At 38.6% G+C, this 21,533-nt stretch overlaps 3 protein-coding genes across 6 annotated transcripts in view; 1 reads left to right on the top strand and 2 right to left on the bottom strand.

The window, feature by feature from the left end:
* Positions 1-4,942: 4,942 nt before the first annotated feature.
* Positions 4,943-8,106, top strand: LOC115368915 (ubiquitin-conjugating enzyme E2 L3-like). The gene is made up of 4 exons (XM_030065348.1): positions 4,943-5,006; positions 6,452-6,544; positions 6,669-6,855; positions 7,192-8,106. Exons 1-4 carry the CDS (start codon positions 4,980-4,982, stop codon positions 7,344-7,346), a joined length of 462 nt encoding a protein of 153 aa, XP_029921208.1. The 5' UTR covers positions 4,943-4,979; the 3' UTR covers positions 7,347-8,106.
* A 1,932-nt stretch (positions 8,107-10,038) lies between these two features.
* ckmt2a (creatine kinase, mitochondrial 2a (sarcomeric)) lies at positions 10,039-19,007 on the bottom strand. Of its 3 annotated transcripts, XM_030064831.1 has the most exons (10): positions 18,939-19,007; positions 16,623-16,810; positions 15,531-15,729; positions 15,108-15,203; positions 14,163-14,384; positions 13,065-13,150; positions 12,124-12,247; positions 11,072-11,206; positions 10,700-10,825; positions 10,306-10,422 (listed from the first exon to the last, which is right to left on the bottom strand). In XM_030064831.1, the coding sequence occupies exons 2-10, from the start codon at positions 16,769-16,771 to the stop codon at positions 10,306-10,308; spliced, it is 1,254 nt and encodes a 417-aa protein (XP_029920691.1). In that variant the 5' UTR covers positions 16,772-16,810; positions 18,939-19,007. The 3 variants fall into 3 exon arrangements, with proteins under 3 accessions (XP_029920692.1, XP_029920691.1, XP_029920693.1); XM_030064832.1 differs by lacking the exon at positions 18,939-19,007 and having other exon boundaries at positions 10,039-10,422; positions 16,623-16,771; XM_030064833.1 differs by lacking the exons at positions 13,065-13,150; positions 18,939-19,007 and adding an exon at positions 12,674-12,759 and having other exon boundaries at positions 16,623-16,771.
* Positions 19,008-19,334: 327 nt separating this feature from the next.
* The window catches only part of rasgrf2a (Ras protein-specific guanine nucleotide-releasing factor 2a), a 35,538-nt gene continuing 33,339 nt past the window's right edge, over positions 19,335-21,533 (bottom strand). For both annotated transcript variants that reach the window (XM_030064829.1, XM_030064830.1), the window contains one exon: positions 19,335-21,440. In XM_030064829.1, coding sequence (XP_029920689.1) covers positions 21,345-21,440 — 96 coding nt within the window. In that variant the 3' untranslated portion in view covers positions 19,335-21,344. The remainder of the gene's footprint in view (positions 21,441-21,533) is intronic.

Here is a 21,533-nt window from a genome sequence, read left to right as displayed (position 1 = left end):
CCCGTCACAGCTGATGTCAGATCAAAGGAGATTGGCACCGTTTGTGCTGATTGTGAGGTTTTGGTGATGTGCGCCAGGCAGCCAAACTTCCACTGCGCCGGCTCCGCTCCGCCTTGCGCTGAAAGTAGACGTGGTTTCAGATGGCGAGCTTTTGGCGCACCTCGGCGAAGCCTTTTGGCACGAAACTGTCACTGCGCCAAGCCGAATCTGTCGGCACCTCCCCCCCGCTGCGCCGCCACTCCCATCTCGGCGAACCTCCGCCTGCGAAACTTGGAAACTGTCCGCCTCTGCCGTTTCACCGGTCGAAACTAGCTCTGCGCGGGGTTCGCCTCACTGCGCCACCCCGCGCTGCGCCGGGAAACTAGAGCCCATAGTGTTACAGTTTCAGTGTTTAAGCAGAGTCTTTTGTAAGAGCAGTTTTAAAGTAGGGTAGATTTGAACAATGCTGCAGGAGTGTTACGAGAGCATTAAATGCAAGACAATGGGAGAAAACAAGCAATGTCAAAATAAATGAATAAAAAAATAAATAGCCCCAAGGTCTGGGATGCCCGGAGAAGAGAGCCACAAGAAGGTACCAACCCATGATTTCTTTTCCCTCTGTGATTAAAAAATGCCTGTTGAAGGTTAAGCTGCACTGCACTGCAGCATTTTTTTTATTCTTTTAAAAATATTTTCATAAAACCACTAATTGACAACCCTTAGTAGCTGCCCTCATGCCAGTGCTGAAAAGCATTTGGTTGAAAAGGCTGCTCATGTCTATGAACACTTAGGCCTACGAGCTGATGCAAGGTTAGAGATATTGTTCATACTGTGGGTGGCAAGGACAGATCTTTCTTTCTCTTTTCTTTCACAGGCTACAGAATAGTTGAAATTTCAAATTTTACTGAATAGTAAAAGCAAAAAACATCCTCATCTTATAGCATTAAAATGTCCTTGTCTCACCTTTTGACAAACCTCAGAGACAAAGCAGGAAAAACACAATAAATAAAAATAAATCAAAATATCAGATTGTAGCCTACATATCTAGGCGGTCATATCCTTATATGCAGGTCTCTTCTATACATGTAAGTTAGGTCTAGTATCCAGGATAGGGGTCAGCATGGTTATCTGCATGGTTAAATGCATTAATGTATTTGTAACAATTCATATCTGGTTAATCAGGGAGAAAACTGTTTATTTATTCCACAATTTAAAACATAATAATAGCAGACTTTGTGTTTGTAAACTATGATGACACTGAATAGAGAAAATGCGTTCTGCTCTATTTGCAGTTTCTCTCCTCATGCTCAACCCCCCTCCTTGCAGACTGTTTTTACCTCTTTTGGCCTAATATACAGGTCAAAGACCAGTTGTTACTATCAACTAAAACTACAGTGCCATCTAGTGTCCACCAGTCACTGCTAAAAGTCAGTGAAAATGTATATGATGTCGCCCTCATTGTGTGCAGTTGTCCAGAGTGGAGGCATTAATTAATGATTTTAACTAGCTCCTATGAATACCACAGACTAGCGTTGCTAATGATTTCAATTAAATAGTTCAGATTTTTATACATATAGTGGTTTTTATTGGTATATGTGAGTCATTCCATGAGAATGGTTAGAATTGGACTTGGATATTTTCACATTTTTTACCAAAATTCATTATTTCTATGTATATCCCACATCATTAAGGATATATTTAACTATCAGAAAAACACATTTTCCCATCTCAAGCATTAGTTTTCTTTTATTATTGATCATTATTTCAAGATGTGGTCACTGTAATTCTTCAAACCCGTTATGTACACTATGGAGGCTCTGTGAATATTATCATAAAATGTATTTCTAAAGAAATCAACATTTTCACATTAATCAGATGTCCCCCATCCTAATTCAATAATTTTAATTAGAAAAATTACATAAAATCACACATTTTTGCTCTCTTAAATCCTGAAATGTAACTAAGTGAAAGCACTCTTGTCATTTTTCATCAGAAATTTAGTTTAACTGAAGAATTGTAATCAAAATCAATAATCATATGATAGCTCACAATATTTTAGACAAAAGTCAACAAACATTAAATTATTTTTGAACATTTTTAGCATTTTTTTTTAGCATTATATTTCATTTTGTAACCATAGGAAGGACACCAGATACAAATTGCAGTTGAATTGAGTTTTATTAATCTAAAGTAAAAACAACCACAAGAGCATATTAACAACTAACAGTCAAACATTGTAACGTGAATTGCTCAAATGTAACATGTGTATTGTTTGTGTGTGTGTGTGTGTGTGTGTGTGTGTGTGTGTGTGTGTGTGTGTGTGTCTAGGCATAATAGAGCTTCATGAGAGGTGTGCTAAAAGTCACCTCGTCCTTATTCCTATTTGACAGTATAGGTAATACTCCAAGCTGTCAGAATGCGTTCTCCCTGCTGTAATGGTCAATTTTAATGATATCAAGCTGAAAATCACAGGACTTACCTGTTGTGGGCAAACTAATCAGCAGTATGAATTTGAGAGTTGTGTGAGCCTGGTTTCATATTGAACAGAGAGGGAACTGTATCTGACAGTAATACTTAAAGCTGTCATGATGCATTCCCCCTGCTGTAATGGTCTATTTTAATGATATCAAGCTGAAAATCACAGGACTTACCTGTTGTGGTTGAAAGTTGTGTATAATAGTAATTAATTTAAATAATTGGCTAACTTAACAACCAAAGTATTAAAATCTCAACCCCGTCACAATCTAACAACCCCGTTACAATCAAACACATAATGGGGTTGAGTGTGAGGGGGTTGCGATTTTTGCACACAGTGGCTGCTGCTAAATGTAGTGAATACCAGAAAGAGAGCACATGGCATGCATGAAATTCAGAATTAGCATATATTCTTGAAATAACAAAAAAACTTTTCATAAGTAATAGTTTTCTATCTTTTTTTCATGTTATGGTGTTGAGTCATTGAGTTTGACGACCACAATATCACAAGATAAATGACCAAAATAAAGGAAAAGATGGGAGCAACTTGCCTGTCTCTGTGGTCCTGTTGTCCAAAAGACTTCAGTGATGTCACTTCCTGATGTATATGCAATTATGGATCATACCATTGTATTATGGGGGTGGGATCATTCGTGTAACAGGGTTGAGGGGTTACTCAGGTACAGAAATAATGTGATTTTAATGAATAATTAACAATTAATTTTGAAAAAAAAAACAAAACAAAACAAAAAAAACATTACCAACAAAAGAGCACAAATGGATGTTTAGGTTGATATCAAAATCGATTGACTTTTTAAATAGCTTCATTTGGTATTTTCAAAGTAAACTTTCATCAAGGCCATGAGGGACATGACAAAATAGGTGGTGTCAAATGAAAAAACTTGTCATAAAAAGATAAAATTTAGTTCAGTTTTTTACACTGTATTAAAGGGTGCATTTCAATGTATATGTAAAGCTGTTTAAATATAAAGTTTGGTTACCCAGTAGATGAAATACACCTTATGAGGTGAGAGGGACTCAAATTGTGCCATTTTCATGGAATGACTCAAGCGGGTGTAACACATCCACAGTTTGGTCCATTAATTCCTTCCCTTCAGTGAAAACGAGAGCTTCACCTGGACTGCACTGCTCCAAAATGAATGGAGTAGATAGAAACCAGAAAACAACGTGGTTTTGAGAGGCAGCACAAAGCTGAAAAATGGCTTTTAGGGCTGCACAGCAACACACGTTTGTTTTGGTTTCACTTTCAGCACTCCTTTCAGCCCCCTGGTGTCCAAAATGGTGGAGCTAATTTAGACGTTCTGTTCCAGTGAAGTGTACCAGAGCCTTTCTAGTGAGCCAACATGCACAACATGACGATCCTGGCTCTAAATGGAGTGGAACCATAATGAACCTGGATCTACCCTGCATGTCAAGTCCAAATGGCTGCTGTGAAAAAGATACAGCACCACGGACAGCTCTCACTATATTTCCACTGAAAAACATCTGCCATCAGTTTATATGGAGGCTGGCAGGTAGCCTATGATGAGGACAGTCATACATGGAGTTTGCAGAAAAATGACAAGAACAAATATTCTGCACAGCTCTCGGTTGCTGTATGCTCATCTGTTGTCATGCAGACTTCAAACATCTCTGGGAGTTTGTTGCTCAACCATCTTCTCTAATGAGCACCTAACTTGACCACCTGCAGTGCGCCTGGCAAGTACACATCAGAGTGGCTGATGCTATCATCTTCATGCTCCACATGGACTATTTCACATGAAAAGGCCCTGCAGCAGAGTGAAAACATAGAAAAACACAAGAAATAGAATCATATTACTGTAGCGTTAAACTGCCAGCCGCTATATAATCTTCACATTAGAGACAACTACATGTCTAGAAAAACATGTCTTTGGAAAATTAGAGAAATGCATATACATGGTGCATCAAAAATCCTGTAAAGGTTTGATTTGACTGCAATCAGTAATTTCTTAAATACAAATGCGAATGAAATAAAATTTAGACTGGCTGATTATAGTTCGTCGTGTTCTAAATAATGTTATTGTAAATACAGATCACAAGATGATAAGGGCGGATTGTGCACTTCGGCAAGAAATGTACCTGGTGTACAGGGCAGACACTTTTTTATTTACTCAACACCCTGATCACATGGTATGGAACCCAAACAGAACTCAAAATAGTCACAAAGTGATGGCACATGGCATGGCTGGAGTACAACAAATGAGTTTTAAACAGAGGAAAGACATTCTTCAAAAAGGCACCTAGTTTACAAATGACTGACCAATCTGATTGTAATAACAGACTTAATTTAAATATAGACAGACGTTTTGAATAACACTTTTGCTATAATTCATTGCGCTGACATTCAAACAAAACATGGTACTGGGGGAAAAAAAAAAAAAAAAAAAAAAAAAAAAAAACTTTAAAAAAGCGAGTTGGAGGCACGCATTGGACCTTCGGCGTCACACGTAATATCAGCAGGAGGACGACACATTGGCTCGACAATGACGGCGAATAGGAGGCTACAGAAGGTAAATTTCTCTATCATTGAATTAACAACCTCTTCAGGTAAACGAGCTGTTTTATAGCTATAACGACATGTTTACTAAATGAAAATGGCCACAAGTAATAGCGTCCGTTTGCCAGCTGAAATGTAAGGTTATCGCTGGCTATTTTGAATCCGACAGGAGGGTTGACCGAGTTAGTGTAACGGTAACTACTTACTCAAACTGATGTGATTCTGCATAATAAACCCTACTGTCCGCCTTTCTTTGAAGACAGTGGTTCTCAAACACGTCCCATCGTAAAATAAGACAGTCCAGGTTTTAATTACAGCCGTATATCCGATTTCACATGTCGACACCATCAATGGTGCTAGCTAGCAACGGAGGAACATTCAGTGAAATCAGCTGTAGCTGTCTGTGACTGCACTCATGTGAAAATAGAAATCAACCCAAAATGTTACCAAGACAGATAAAACTTTTAAGGCGTTTTATTCTGTAAGCCGCCTAATTGTTTTTGGTGCCCTTTCTCCAAAATGTAATATCCTGACATACTGCTAACATTTGGTAGTACACTTGGTAAGTCTCAAGCTAAACTGGCCCGTTCAGTACAAGATATGTAGGACAGCTAACATCTGTAAGTTAACGTCTGGCACATAGGGTTCCGGAAGTCAAATTTCCATTCATATCAATTTGAACCGTTCAATATACACTTACCACCAGCCACGACGTTGTCATACGATAGCACATACTCCTCCAGAAGATGTTGTTTGTTTTGATTTCAACTTCTTTTTGAAGAAATAGTCTTTTTTTCCGACCCGTTACAGAGACACTACATTACCCACAATTCGTCAAACAAGTTCTACCAATCAGAGAGCTGTTGCTATGGTGATAAAAACGGCCTTGAGTGTGTCTGGGAGTCCAGACAGATAAGTTTTGTTGCTAGCATGGTTTCGTTGTAAATTTATCTATCTATCTTTTGAATAATTTTGTGTGGAGTCAATTTAAGCAATGTAATGAGCCATCTCACAGCCATAACAAAGCCATAACTTTCTTGAAATACTGATTTTTATGAGAAGTCTATGGAGAAATCAAGGAGAAATGAATGCAGCTCTGTTACTGTTTCAGTGAAATCCAAAGCCTTGAGACTGCTGGGAAAGTCAGATGAAAGGCATGCTCCTAAAATTAGTTTTGGGCACTGAAAAGTATTGAATAATCATCACTTCATGTTCTAGTTACATAAGAACTACCAACAACTTTGCTCAAGGAAAACCATTGTGTCACTAGCTGACACAGAAACTAGTTCTGTTTATTCACAACTCCACAACACACAGTTTGACATTATTTTATCACAGACAGTGTATGGACTTGTACATAAATTGTGAAGTTACAGTGTTAAGTGTGTATGAATGTATAACTTTTTATGCATCAGCTTGTATTCTATCATAATTTTGCTGTTGTTGTTGTTGTTGCAGGAACTTGAGGAAATCCGTAAATGTGGAATGAAATCTTTCAGCATTCAAGTGGATGAGTCAAATTTTTTTACCTGGCAAGCGCTCCTTTTTCCTGTACGTATTTACTGCTGTTAATACAACATTTAATTATTATTTCTTATGTAAATGTCATATGTTAAGTGTTGGAGAGACAGCTCTGTTCTAGTCTCAAAGATCCATCCTTTTTCTTTTCTACAAGGACAATCCTCCATATGACAAAGCAGCATATCGGGTTGAGATCCTATTTCCTGCAGATTATCCTTTCAAGCCACCCAAGGTGGTTTTCAAGACAAAAATCTACCACCCCAACGTTGATGAGAATGGTCAGATCTGCCTGTCACTGATCAGTTCAGAGAACTGGAAACCAGCCACGAGAGTTCACCAAGGTATGAGTCAGGCAGAGTGTAGGGATGGAAAGGAGGAAAAACCATACAAAGTGAATGACTCCCATCCATTCTATATGGGATAAACCCAACTAAACTTGGTTTATCCTCCTTTTCAGGGAAATCTGATATGAAATTTATAGCAAACATAACTGAAGTAGCATCAGGCAGGTTGTGTGAGGATTGGGTCATTTAAAGTAGATTCGTTGTCTTTAAGTTGTATAAGGTAATTATTTGCACAGCATAGTATGTAGTGATCTTGAATGTAGTTTAAAACTAGATGATGTGCAAGTATTGTGCGTACCAAATCGCCTATCTTCTGTTACTTGTCTCCTCTAGTGATTCAGTGTCTTATTTCTCTGGTGAACTGCCCTGAGCCTGAGCACCCGCTGAGGGCAGACCTCGCTGAGGAATACTACAAGGACCGCAAGAAATTTTTGAAGACGGCAGAAGAGTTTTCAAAGAGATATGGTGAGAAGCGACCTGTAGACTGAGAGCAGAGCTTGGAGATGTGTTGCCTCTGGCCCTCTGTCTCCTGTTCAGAGATGGCTCCCACACTCTCTGCTCTAACCCCAAACTATGAGTGAAGCCCTGTTCATGCATATCTGCATTGTTAACAGCACTACACCGTGCTGTCCACTCCTTAGTAGAGTGGTGGAATTTTGTTTCAATTTGCCATGAAAGCAGGACTTTTTGGTGAATAGACAGGCTCCTGCCTCTAGGTGTCAGCCTTTTTTTGTGGTAGTGTCTCTGTTGATTTCTGTATTAGACAATTTGTGAAAATGAACGAGGGGGCATCTTATAAATCAAAATGTCAGACACAAAAAAAATGCTGTGCTTCTTTAGTCTTGAATGTTTTCATAAATAATTTGCTTATACAGATCTGTTTACAGATTTTGAGACTGTTTTTTAAAGTTACTGAATGCACGGCAATTATACTGTTGTTTTTTATCTACTGTCACATTCCTTCATAACCCATTGTATTCTTTTTCCTTAAGTTGCACTTTGTGGAAATGGCTTTTCCACTCCATGAAATCATTATATTATATCTTAAATTTGTTACCGACGCTGAGTTTCACATGTAAAAGAAACTGCACAAACAAAGATTTTCGAAAAGCAGCAACATTGTATTGTCTTCTTTATGTTTTTATATCTTAACATGTGTGTAGACTGTATTTTAAGAAAGACTTAATGACAAATTATCATTGTTTGTTATGCTGTTTGCATCTCTACTTTCTGTGGCATAAAACAGATTCAAAATCCCAACGATTTTCCTGTGTGCTTTAACTATGTTGACAGATTTCCAACAAAAAACTATATGTTTGGACTATATATTAAGTCCAAATAGTTGTAAATGTTGAGATATTTTTCTTCATTTTTTATTCTATTTATTCCCATTTTGTAGTGTATATATTTGTTTTCTTTGGATCACAGGATATATATGTTGATAAAACTGTAGAAATGTGGAAAAAGGCAATAAATATGAGGCAGGAATCTTTTCTTCCTTCATATTTTTTGCCACAGAATGCACGCTGATGATATACGGGATGTTTTGAATATGATTTCTTGAACAGCAACACTGGGAAGACTTCAGAATACTAGATGACATGATACTAGAACAACATCAGTGGATGAGAGGAGGCTTGTGATCAGAAAACGTTGATGGGCAATATTTAGAAGTCCAGCATCACAGTTTTTTTATGATGATTGATGGTAAAATTGAAGACACTTGTGTAAAGGAGGCTGTAGGAGGAAATGCGTCATTCCACAGCGGGTTTGAGGGTGGGGTCAGAGCACCTTTCACCAGCTTTTAAACACAAGAAAAGTGAAAGTTTTCTGGTATTATTTATTTATTTATTACTTTTTCCCCCTAATTTTCTGGCATTTAGCTTTTTTGGTGGAAATTTCATGCTAATATGCTGTCTTTTTTTCCTAATCACATCTTTACATAATTAACACAAACCATTTCCCAAGTTTCAAGTTTATGAGTTTGAAAACCCCCGTCATAGACCAGGTAAGGTCATATCTTCAGGTTATTAAATTGCAGGCAGAGGACAGTTGCTCATTAGAATAATAAAGAGGGGACTTCATTGAACATCATGGTGTTTATTATGCTTGTCACAAGATTTTTTTTTTTTTTTTTTTAATTTTCAACCTATCTCACTTTATAACTAGGGGAGTCCTACAGTATATGACTTCTTGCTCATTTTCACTATGTTTACTTTGTGCCTTTGTGTCACACAGGAAATCTTTAATGGTACACATTAAATGCTGCATCACAATTCATGCTGATTATAACAACTGTTGTGTTTGTGCAACAAAACATCCAAATTATCCTGTCTTCAGCTCTTAATTGTATAGATTTAGCATTTCATATAGATTTATTGATTAGGGTCTGAGACTTTTTCCCCAGACAGAATTATTCTAGGTCCCATTAATAGATCCCTCTAAGTTTCAAGACTTTGAGCACAGGGCAATGCACAATTTTTGCAGGTAGAAAAATTAATAAATCAGTTTGAAGAGAATTAATCAAGGATATCTGATCTGAGACGTGAGAATTGAGAAGTGCTGAAGCTGTAGCCTGTTGTGGCATTTGTTGGGAGTGCAGCTTTACATAACCATTTCCTGGTGTCATGTACTGTAACTAGCAATCTGATCAGGGAACAGCCTTGTGCTATAAATACCTGCCTGCAGTTTCATCCTGATCTCTGTTGGGGGTCAGTGTGACATACCCCTCTACTATCCCCTGCTTTAAGCCGTGATTTAGTGGCAGATATGGATTAAGAAGCACCAGCACAGGTCACAGAGCTCTGAAGAGGTTTATTCTAATAAATTATGTCCCCTGGTTTCTTTCTTTCTTTTTTTTCTGTCAGTAATTCAATAGCACCGGCTCTTCTAGTTTGAATTATTGAGATCTCAGTAATAGAGAAGAAATCAGCTTTTATTAAGCAGTTCACCACAGGTCAGTGAGCCTGAGACTGAATAAGTAGTTTAACTAGGAGATCAGTCACTCAGACAGTAAGGAACTGATGTTAACCGGCTCTTAAATAACTCGTCTGCACTGAAAGAAGTTGCCATTGGTACTGCACAAATGGCAGTGGAAGAGAATAGCAGCCCAATAAAATTTATCTGTGTTATTAAAGGGAAAAAAAGAGACAAAAAGCAGCATAAAAACAGAAGCCAAACTGTTTAACATTGTTGGTTTTATTGAAGTTAGGGATACAGTAAAGACCTTAGCCTGAGGTAGAATTTGTCCCTAACCACAGATCACGTCTACAATTAGACTACCCTAAAGATCTGCAATTTTCATAGGAAGGATAAAGAAAGAAACGTCCACCCCTGCGCTGACAGGTGGACGTGTTTCTGCTAGTGTGTTTCAAACTGACTCAGTTTGGATGGTTGGAGCGACTGCCCTCTCTCTCTTTGACTCTCTCGTGATGATGACTACAGCTTTCATTTCTTGAACTGGGGAACGGGGGCTGGGATTTTGATGTCCTGGCCCTTCTCCAGCCTCTTCTCACACTCAATCAGGTAGTTGACTCCATCAACCAACAGCTGAACCAGCTCCACCTACACACACACACACACACACACGCACACAAACACACACCAAAGGTTATTTCTGAACTAAAATCGTGGGCTAGATCAGCCCTCTTCTGAGTCTGAAACTCTTGACCAAAAAGGTTAATGATGAAAGGCTAGATTATAGGCTATGAACGGTTAGTTGTTTGGTTCCTCATTAACAGCTATCAAGGTAGAAACTCCATTTCTGATGGCTTACACAAGCACAATTATCAGCATATGCAAAACAGGAAAAATACATCAAACCATTAACAAAGCGTCTTACTTCAGATTTGCCCAGACGGTCATTGTTGGAAATGTCAAAAACGTTCCCAGTGGCAGCTGTGTCAACTCCTCCTGTGCCTCTTTTTTGCAGCCTCAAGTTGTTCAGGATTTGGGAGAAACGTGGGTCCTGCAGTGAATTTGGCAAATTAAAACATCATTTAACCAGACAACAGAGAGCCACAAAATGTGGATTTTTGGATTTTTGTATTTTTTTTTTTTTTTTTTTTTTACTGTTCTCACTCTCTGTGCAAATTGGACATTGCAGTTAAAAATTAGTTAGGTAATTTTATTCAAAGGCATGAAATGTATGGTGTTGCTCAGTGAAAAGTTTTATCATTAGTGTTTTTTGCTGTGTGTTTGTGTGTGTCTGTACCTTGCTGAGTTTGGGCAGGCGTACGTGCACCCCAGCCCGGAGGCCAGTGCCCAGGTTTGAGGGACAGGTGAGGATGTAGCCGAGATGCTCGTTCCACATGAACTCCCAGCCTCTCTCCTGGATCAGCTTCTCCACCTGGAGGATCAAGAATCACAAGTCAAGATTCATTAGGGTCGACTCCAAAAGTTTCATCTGTTACTGAAAACTTTTAACTGTTGTCACGCTGTATATTTCATTCAAACAGAACCATTTATAAGCTCCTAATACACAGTGTGAACTGGTTTGGTCTTTTAACAATTCTTTTAGATATTGGTCTAAATGAATATGGTCTTTTATGAGTTACTGTGGGGATTATTGTTAAGAGAAATATCTAGCTGCTTGTAACTATCAAAAGAGCTTAGGGAAGCTGTTCAGGATCAAATTATTCTCCTGTGTTCTGGAAATAGCTGCTAATGTAGCTGCCAAACTATCTATTTAATTCTGCAAAAACTTGTTCAATCAATACCAGAGTGCAAGCTGTGATTATTAATGTAAATGGTGGTCATACTAAATATTGAGATATTTGGACTTTCAGAGCATACCGACCAGCATTTTTTGCTGAATATTAAAGAAGTATGCATAAAGTATGCATTTTATTTGTTTTATACACAGAGAAATGCACAAAGTATACAACAAAAAAAAGCACAGAATTTTGAGCCACTATTCCTTATGTTTAATTTTGACCATTTTTGTGCAAAAACTGTTCAAATTTGCCTCAAATATTTGAAAATTTAAAAGATTAAATAAAATGTCTCTGTAGGTTGTGGACTTTTCTTGTAGCTGTGGTCAGGGAGAAACATCCATTGTACTGGCAGTCGACCACAATGCTGTTCAGTATCTGATGTTTAATATAATGGCCATTAAACTATAATATGTGTGTATGTGTCCATCTAAAGAAATATTCCTACTGCCTCGGTTTCTTTCACACAAAATAAAAGCTGATTTGTCTATGATTGTAATGTTTTTTCCCATTAAGATGTCACACCTGTTGTGGTTTGTTTAATAGACTATACCTGCTTGAGTCCTCTGCAGAATCGCTCAAACACTCTCTTCATGTTGCCTCCCTTCTCCATAGAGATAACTCTGGTGTGGTCCTCCTCATTAATCCAGATCAGGAAGGTCTTTTCATTGTTGTGCCTAAAGACCAAAGTTTATATGAACTTTCATTACTATGAAGGACAACAAATGATCGAATGAGAACCCTTGTACTATTTGCAGATTCTTTTCTATTCATGCTGTTTGTCTGTACAGAGTTAGTTTGGAGGATGGGGGATGGTTGCCTACAGATTAAAAAAAAAAAAAAACTAACAGAAAAACAGGCAAATATTTAGCCAGAAGAAAGCAGGCATTTTTCCACCTACATGCATCAAAACTGACAAAGCATGCAGGGACGTGCAGTAAATAAATGCCTCTTATAAGCACTCTAATAGGATTAACCGCAGGAAATATTTCATGTAATTTCATAGCCAACATTTCAAAAAGGATTAGGATGCAGAGGCTGCGAGGTGCTTATGCCGTTATGATCACACAGAAACCATGCAGGGAGAGTCAAGGAGGCCGTACCAGATGCCCCTGGCGTCTGGCCAGTCTCTGGCCATAAAGGCACATGTCAACAGTGGAGAGACGGGTTTGTCAAACAAGAAGTGGTCCTACAGGTGGGTGGATTAGGGAAGTGGGGAAGTAAAGAAAAGTTGAGGAAGAAAACAGAAGACGATATAGTGTCAAAGGGAAGTACAAGGGTGACTCATATACAAGTCAATAATTTGGTGAAAACTGATTGTGAGGGTTTCAAAGAATTTTAAAGAGATAGGGAGCTCAGGCTATGGCGGGTCATCTTTTGTTCTGTCAGAGGTCATGAGGGCAACAATATTTACTTTTTTTTCTCCCTATAGCAGCAACTGTAGTTAAAGCTACATGGGATACAGGGTTGGGGTTGGAACTGTGCTGGTCTTACCAGATCCCTCTGGCATCAGGCCAGTCGCGGGCCATGAAGGCCGCAGTAAGTAAAGGAGACACAGGCTTGTCAAACAGGAAGTGCTCCTTAGGTGGGGCAGCATGAATAGGGTCAGAGGAGACAGATCAGTGAGAGTGAAGCTACACTATGTGACTGATGAAATGGTACATGCTATATGGGACACATATTGTCACTCAGAAAAATAATAATCTGATAGTATGTGATAGTTATAAATGAGTTGCATGTAACTGAGGGTGACATGATTACATCTTTGAAATTTCTGAAATTATGGATAAGAAGTCAAGACTGTGAATCACAAAATCTTTTAAATGTTTTCGTAGCCACTAGGACTATGGATTCTTGCTGGCCTTTTTAAGGTCTTCTTGTTTAATCTGCTTTTTTTTTTTTTTGTTTTGTATTGTTTTTTATCAAATTGGCTGTTTTGGAATAAGTAATTGAAAGCACAGTTTTGTCAAATTCGCTTTCATTCCCTTAATTTTATGGAAAAAGGTACTCCACCAATAATCTGGGCAGTCATTGAGAGAAAAAAAAACAAGTTTTACCCCAAACTAAACATTATTAAAAAGGCATCATTGGAGTAATACCACTGAAAGAGCATGGACGATCCACTCATCGGACACAGAGATACAACCAGGAAACTATAAATACTGTTAATTTAACAATGTAATGGATGTAAAAGCTCAAAGAAATATAATTTCTAAAGACTGTCTCCAATACATCTACAATAGTTTAGGTCCAGGTTATATCTTGGGATGACAATGACTGAATAAATAAATAAATAGAAAAAATAATAATGATAAAGTGGTTGTGTAAATTCAAGCTTTGGAAGAATTTGTTCATTATAACTTTTTGGTGTAATAATTCAAGTTCATAGGTATACGATAAGCAAACTGCTTTCTGGTGTCTACATGTACAACAAGATCTGGCCTCTAATTATGACATTTTATCACAGTCCAGCCAGCGGAAACTTAAATGTGACTGAAATACATTGTTTTTGAGAAACAGTACAGAGAGATGAGAAGGGCTTGAGGAGTGAAAACAGAGATAACACTTGCTCCTAGGTCATCAGTAACTCACGTCAATGAGCTGCTGCTGCTCCTGCTCAGTCATCTCTCCCAGACTGTAGTAGCGGCCGGCCAGGTCTCCCTTCAGGCCGGCCAGGGCCGTCACAACCACCCGCTCCACCTCACGGCGCTCAGACCTGCTGCAGGCGGGGGGGAGACTCAGCCCACGGATACTACGGCCAGTCCGGACACGGGACGACAACACATAGTTCTCATCAAACATGCCATGTGTGATCTGGATGTTGAGAGAACACAAGAAAATATAGCCTTAGATGGACACATGTAGGAAGGATCAGTGCAGAGGAATGTCGAGAAAATTTTTTAACTAATTTTTTTTTTTTTTTTTTTTTACATTTACATTTTATTTACATGTATTTATTTATTTAACATTTTGTATGTTTTTTTTTATTATATATTATATATACTACTTACATATTATTTATAGTATTTATTTATAATTTATTTAATTTTTTTTTTCAGGTCATTTTCTGGTAACTTTCTTGTAACTTTTATATTAATTTCATGCTCATGTTTGGGTCATTTCTGGCTGATTTTCTCATCACTGCCTTGATTATTACACAGGTCCCAAAGGCTTAACCCTCTGAAAACTGAGAAAATTCACTTGATATCTTTCAGAGATATGTAGCAAAAAAATGATATATATAAAAATAAATTACTTGAAATTCACCAGAAAATTAGCCAAAAATAACCTAACAAAAAACAGAAACTTAGAAAAAAATCCCAGATTTTTTTTTTAATATAAGAAAACTATATTATTAATGATTAAAATAATATATTTAAACATCAGGGCAGTGATGCTGGATTAAATTCAACTGAACTGTTTCAGTACTGAAAGAGTATGTGTGAAAGAGTGTGAGGTAATGTTACGTGCTGTTTCTTAAAGATGTTTGTTTTGCAGGGGGAGGAGGGATGGGGTGTTACAGTGTAAACGGAGCACCTTGGAGGCGTCCAGATCAGTGGGGTGCTTCATGGTTCTGGGATCGTAGCCATTATGCCTGTCTTTGATGACTGGGTCAAAGAGTTCAGCAAACACCTGCAGGAAAAGTGCAGACAGGGAATCAAACACACATGGAAAAAATCACTGTTTTCAGTTTTACACTCACAGTGAAAACATAGCAATGCTTGACTCAGTCTGTTGTTAAAACTGCTACATACTCAGTGAGGAAAATACTATGTCAGCCACATCTATTATTATCAACAGAACTGAATGTATGAACACAAATACATGCCAATCTTGTTCAGAGAATGATTTGTCTATGGACATTTAGCAAATTAAATCAAAGCCAGAGTGCAGGTGATTCTGAGAAGCAGATTGAAACAGACAGATGGATGAACAATTTTTTTTTTTTGTTTTGTTTACCTCATAACTCTCCTCGTCACCAGCCACACAGCCCACGGTCTTGATGAAGGGGTGTCCAGGGTTGTCCACCCCAGTTTGGATGCACTGGTCCAGGGTCCAGTTGTTGGGAGTGAGCTTGTCCCTCAGTTTGGCGTAAATGGCTGGAGTCAGAGCAGAAGCCATGCAGTTGTTGTGTTTCCTCAGGTCAGGGAAGTCAGCGCTACAGGGATGGAAGATTGCTTTCAAACTGTAATCCTTTACTTACTGTTGGTTTACACTACTGGTTTACTGAACCAGTAGTGTAAAACACTTCAAAATCTGTAAAATATTAAGTCAATTGGACAATTTTAATTCTATTACTGTTGTGATATATATGACTATTAATGGTGTAAAATAAGTACTTTAATATCATCTTTTGCAGTCAGTGCCCCATAACCCTATTGAACGGTTCAACAGTTGCTCTCTGGCTCTTTTACAACCCGTCATGTAAATAGTTTTAAACTTAAATCCCTGAATAAGCTGTCGTTTTATTAAGATACACTGGAGTAATATTCAATTCTGGTATTTGTCATGACTCTAACCACAGTCAGGTGCAATCTGTTGCAAGTGCAGACAGACACAGAAATGAGAGAGAGAGAAAGAGAAGTGTGTGTGTGTGTGTGTGTGGGTGTGGGTGTGTGTGTGTGTGGGTGTGTGTGTGTGTGTGTGGGAGAGAGAGCGACTGAGTCAAAGGTAATGCCGATGAAACCTGAGAGGGTAAGTGATATTGTTGGATGTCGCCAGTCTCAGCAGTGACCTCTTATGCCCTTTTATACTCTCAGGACGTTACGCACAGCGCTCAGACGTGATCAGGTTGAGAATTTTCACGGGGCAATATCTGTCTCATATTCGGATTTACAATGTGTTTATAGACACTGTGCCCCTGTTGCAGGACATTTTCACTTTTTAACCACATGAATTAGGAGTTCATGTGCAGTTCAACCCATGCAACTGAGCAATGTAACTCATTTATTTCCTATCCTCTTTTGCACAGATTTAATAAGGGAAATCAGTGTGTGCCAATGCCTTACACAGTGCCTCCATATCTGTGATGTTCACCATATCTGAGCTCACCTGGGAGGATAAAGCTTCTTCTTTGTATCAGCAGCCAGAGTGCCATTCTCACTCATCAGGAAGCCAGTTGCCATTGTACCTGCGCCCAAGCTGGCCAATACAACGGCAGCATTGCGGCCAGACATCAGACGTGTGAAAGAGTTTGCCATCTTCAACAGTTGTATAGTTCTTTCTCAGTAGTGAAGGAACTGTAGGGAAAGAGGAAGCCAAAGAAAGACATAGTTCATGTAGCAAAGTATGTGAGAGCAAATATTACCAGTATAGTGGGAAGCATGTACAGCATCCCTACCCCTAACACCACCACAGCAGACACACACTCCCCCGCCCTGATCTTGAATAGCTCAGTAACAAGCTTATAGTAGGAAGTGGAGTGGCAGATGCTCGTTGTCTTGACTTGGCTATTCTGAGAGAATAGCCTCTTAGCATTATCACACTGTCTACCACGGAATGGCAGCCGTCATAAATGACTAATGTCTCAGTATCGACCACAGAAACCTGCCTCGATTTCTTTCTTCAGCACAGAAAAAAGGTGGGACTTCAGTAAAGCTTAATGCTCAGGAATAATCCCAGTTGCTAGTTAAGCAAATATATTATTAAATATTACTGTTGTTTCCACATTCATCAGAATTGAACTGCAGTTTAAGGTTGTTTTCGATGATAAGGTGATAAGGCTGAAGTGTCTACGGGATATTTGGTCGTACTCTGGTTTGTCCTTGACTGTGTCTTAGAGAGCATATGAGGGTGGGTAGGCTCCATGAGACTGTGTCTTAATATAGAGGGAGGCTGGTAGGACATCATTACTCTCCTTAATCCTGGCCAGAGCTCAAACAGTGTGGCCCTATCCCCTGTACCGCATGTCCAAGTGTGTCACTCGTTTCAGGTTTGTAATTGGTCTGGAGTAGTGTCAGCTCAGCATATCTGATAACTGTCCTTTCCACCTTTATACACCATGCAGAAGTCTGACGAGCCTTTTCACTTCATTAATCCAGCAGAACAGACTGGCTTTATTCCCCTCAGTGTGGGGGGGTTAAGCACAGTGGAGTCATTAGAAGGTTTGGTCAATGGCAATATTATTTATAGATCTGTGGTGGGAAGAAGTACTGCCAGGATCCAGTGTTAAACCTTCTCTGGCACACAAGCTGGTGACATTTTGAAACGGTCACAAGACTAGGCTGTCTCTCAGGCCAAGCCAGCAGGATGGGGAGATGGAAGACAGAGAGATAGATATAGGCAGGACATAAAACGAGACAGCCAAGGCAAAGCTAATGATTAAAATTGCCTCTGAATTAGATTAGGTCTGAATTAGAGTTGAATCAATGGAAGAATGATTTCTGAAAAATGGTAAAAGTTGAGTCTAAAAGTTACATGAGTCTGACATCATGGCTGTGTTTCATCCTCCTCAGGCTTCCAAATGGTGGATTATATGGTGTTATGGTTGGGATTACACCAAAACAGCCGAAGATCTGGACTGAACCTCCCCTCACTTAACTGATGACCTTTACTACTGAGGGTGTACGTGTGATCTTACAGCAGGACGGTGGCCACAGGAGTAGCTTTGTCCTCCTCACCCGAGGACACAGGAGCAGCACTGCCAGATACCACTGCCTCATGAGTTTATGAGGACTGGGCGGGTGATAATAATTCCAGTAGTTTTATAGCTCTGCCTTGTTGACAATCATGCATTCATATAATGAGCAGCATGTCAGACTATAGAGCAGATACAGTCTAAAACATTCACACTTGTCTTCATCACTTAAAAAAAATCTCATAGTCTGCTTATTCCCTACTGTAATGCTTTTTTCATTCAAATTCATAAAAAAAGCACTATAACAGTTTTCAACAAGCTATAATTTGAAAGCTATGTTTCTCTAAACTGTGCCATGCAGGCTTTGCTGCTCAATTTGTTCAACTATATCATTTCATTGAGCTAAAACTACCACAGACAAAGTTCAGCTCCACCCAGCTGCATTAATTTTGAGACAGTTTAACATCAATTATGTCTAATTAGGAAAATGAACTGCCTTTATGAACTCATCAGCACATCCTGTTTTTGGCTGGCATCCAATTTTCCCATGCACGGCACCTGTATTTTTGGAGTGAATAAACTCAAACCTACTCGGTTTGATGTGAACAAACCGGCAAAAGGAATGCAGTAATAATAAATGTGATACAGCAAAGATTTTCTGATATAATGTGACTTAACTGCTATTTTGACTTTGATACATGCTCTTTATATGCATTAACTGGAAGTCTGAAATGCATAATAAATAATAATGCCTCTCTGTGCTATAAAAAGAGGAGGAAAAGGTACGGTACCTGTTGAGAAGTCACTCTGCTCCTTGGTAAAGACCTCTGTTAAAGAGCTTTTCACCCTCTTGTCACAAGGGGCTCCACCCCCTAATGTGGGATTACAACCTGGAGGCCAATCATAAGTTAAGGGCCAACCAGTTATAAACCAATAGAGAGGACCAAGAACATGAGCTACAGTGCAGACCAGTCATGTTGACCCACGATTAACCAGGAACCAGTGGCAGGCCTATCCTGTGCCACTGTCCTGTTTGACCTTGATAGTTTCAATTGCTATTTATTTGGACTATCTTCAAGTATTTTCAAGTGTTTCAAGTTTCAGCACATGCGCATGCTTTCGCTTTTTCCTCTCACTCATACAAGGTTTCTGCCCCCCTCCCCCAAATGAAACCATGTGCAACTACATTATAATTTACATTGGATTACTTTTATTTACAAGCCTGGAAGTGCATGGAAAAATACAACAATACATCTGGAATGTTAACAAAGTATTCTGTAATGTATAAAAGCAGGGATCTTATAGACTATTAATGTTTTTTAGCTTTAAAAGTTTCCCGACATCAGGAATGTACCAAAAGAAAGAAACAAAACTAATAAAACTAGATCTGCTACACTTCCCAGTGAAAGGGACGGACATGCATGAAAATTAAATGAAGGACAGAGAGGGAAAACATGCTATGTTCATGCTATAAAAAGTTAAAAGTCTAGAGATATTCTGTACAAATCAACAGTGCAAAGACTGTCTTACTATTGATCTAAGACAGTCTAACAAGTTTTTAAAAATAGTAAATATGATTAAATGACCACATTGATGAGGAACTAATAATACCACTCAGAAATGTTTAAATAAAATAAATGCAACTGTAGTCGGTGTATAAATAGTATATTAGCTTGTAAGAAACCCTTTAGGCCAATTCCCTTTTTGAAAGAGCAGGAAATAAGATCTGCATTACACAAAGTCAGCTATTTTTGTGTACAAAATTACTAATGTTACAAAACTGAGAAGATGGTGAGTTGTAGCAGTTGCACAGTAGATTGTCAAGAAAGACAGCTAAAAAAAAAAAATACAATTTGAAATAAGCCATTACCCAGTTTGAAATGCATGTAATGTGAATATTTTTGCTGTAACATGCAAATACAATATTCCAACTGCTATAGTCAACATAATCTTCTAGCCTTAGCGAGTAAAGAAAAACATGAACATGCCGGTGAAGACCACGCCTGCATCTCCTATGAAAATCAACATCAAGAAACAAAGCAACCAGTAAATAGTAAGGTCGATAAAATATTTAAATTGCACTCCAGCCATTTAGGAAAGCCCGTGCATCTTCTACAAAGTCTATCATACAAATAAAGTAAAACTCTGAGTTGTTGAAGATGTTTTTCCTTGTTGAAAATGATTTGTGTGCAAGACTAAAAGAGGCAGAACTGGACGGTATTTACAACATGATAGCAGCAACTGGTACTTTCTAGTGCCACAGTTAGAAACAAACAGTCAAACTGTAGAAGTGTATGGCAAAGAGTGGTATATTGAATGATGTCTTTAACATTGGTCATTCTCTTTACTGAATATGTGCATTAGCTATCCACACAAAAAGGCACATTTTCACCTGAGTTTTCCAAGCACAATAATCGGTGGTGCTTGATGTAACACTCTCTACTTATTCATGAAGCTTGAGTTCAGTCAATGCATGGTTTCTGTGTGATAATGAATAATGTGTCAGCCACACCTTCTCTGGATAGTCACCTTTACATGTTCAACACAATGTAAATTCATATACAAGTTAATTATCAGCAAGAGTTCAGTAGAGCATTAATAAGCCATAAATTACATTTCAACAACATGTCTGTCAAACCTTATTATGCATCCCACCAGAGTTCTGGGCAAGATCTGCCCACAAGTGCTGTGATTGGCTGTAAAACTTTTTGGCATGTTGCCCATTTGCTAAAACAGTCTTGACATAAGCCCTCAGTCATCCACAACCTTAACCCTGTGGGCAGAGCTGGCCCAGAACTCTGGTGGGTTTCATAATAATCCCACATGCGTTATTATAGAACTGACTGGATTGACAGAATGTCAATGGATATGGCAATATGTATCCATATGAAATATAATTTATGGTTTCCCCGTTTCCAAGAGCACCCCACACATTTTTGATCTTTGTTTGATCATATAGAACAACCAGCCATTTTTTCTATAATTTATGGCTGTTGATCTTCTCCTGACCTCTTGTAGGTATACCTATATATCAATTGACATTCTATATAACATCTATAGTGGACTATCCAAGGGAAGTATGAGCAGTGGTATTTGTCAGGGAAAGCTGTGTTATGTTTGTTGGAAAACTCTGCATGCATGTTTGTGTGTATGTGTGTGTATGTGTATGTGTGTGCATGGATGAGATGCATTTGTGATCAGCCAGGTGGCACACGAGGCTCAATCTTCAACGACAGCTCATACAGAGTATCTTCATCCATGACTAATGTCTTATCCAGTAAAAACTGGGTCACCTGGGAGGAGACAGGAGGCATGGGAGAGAGACACAACAGTTTTAAAAGGTTAACAGTTACAGTCTTAACATTTCATCTCACACAAAGATATTT

This window comes from Myripristis murdjan, chromosome 12 (assembly GCF_902150065.1).
Source record: "Myripristis murdjan chromosome 12, fMyrMur1.1, whole genome shotgun sequence".
Taxonomy (NCBI): Eukaryota; Metazoa; Chordata; class Actinopteri; order Holocentriformes; family Holocentridae; genus Myripristis; species Myripristis murdjan.
The sequence above is the reverse complement of the archived record's forward strand: the minus strand, read 5'-3'. Positions and strand labels throughout refer to the sequence as shown.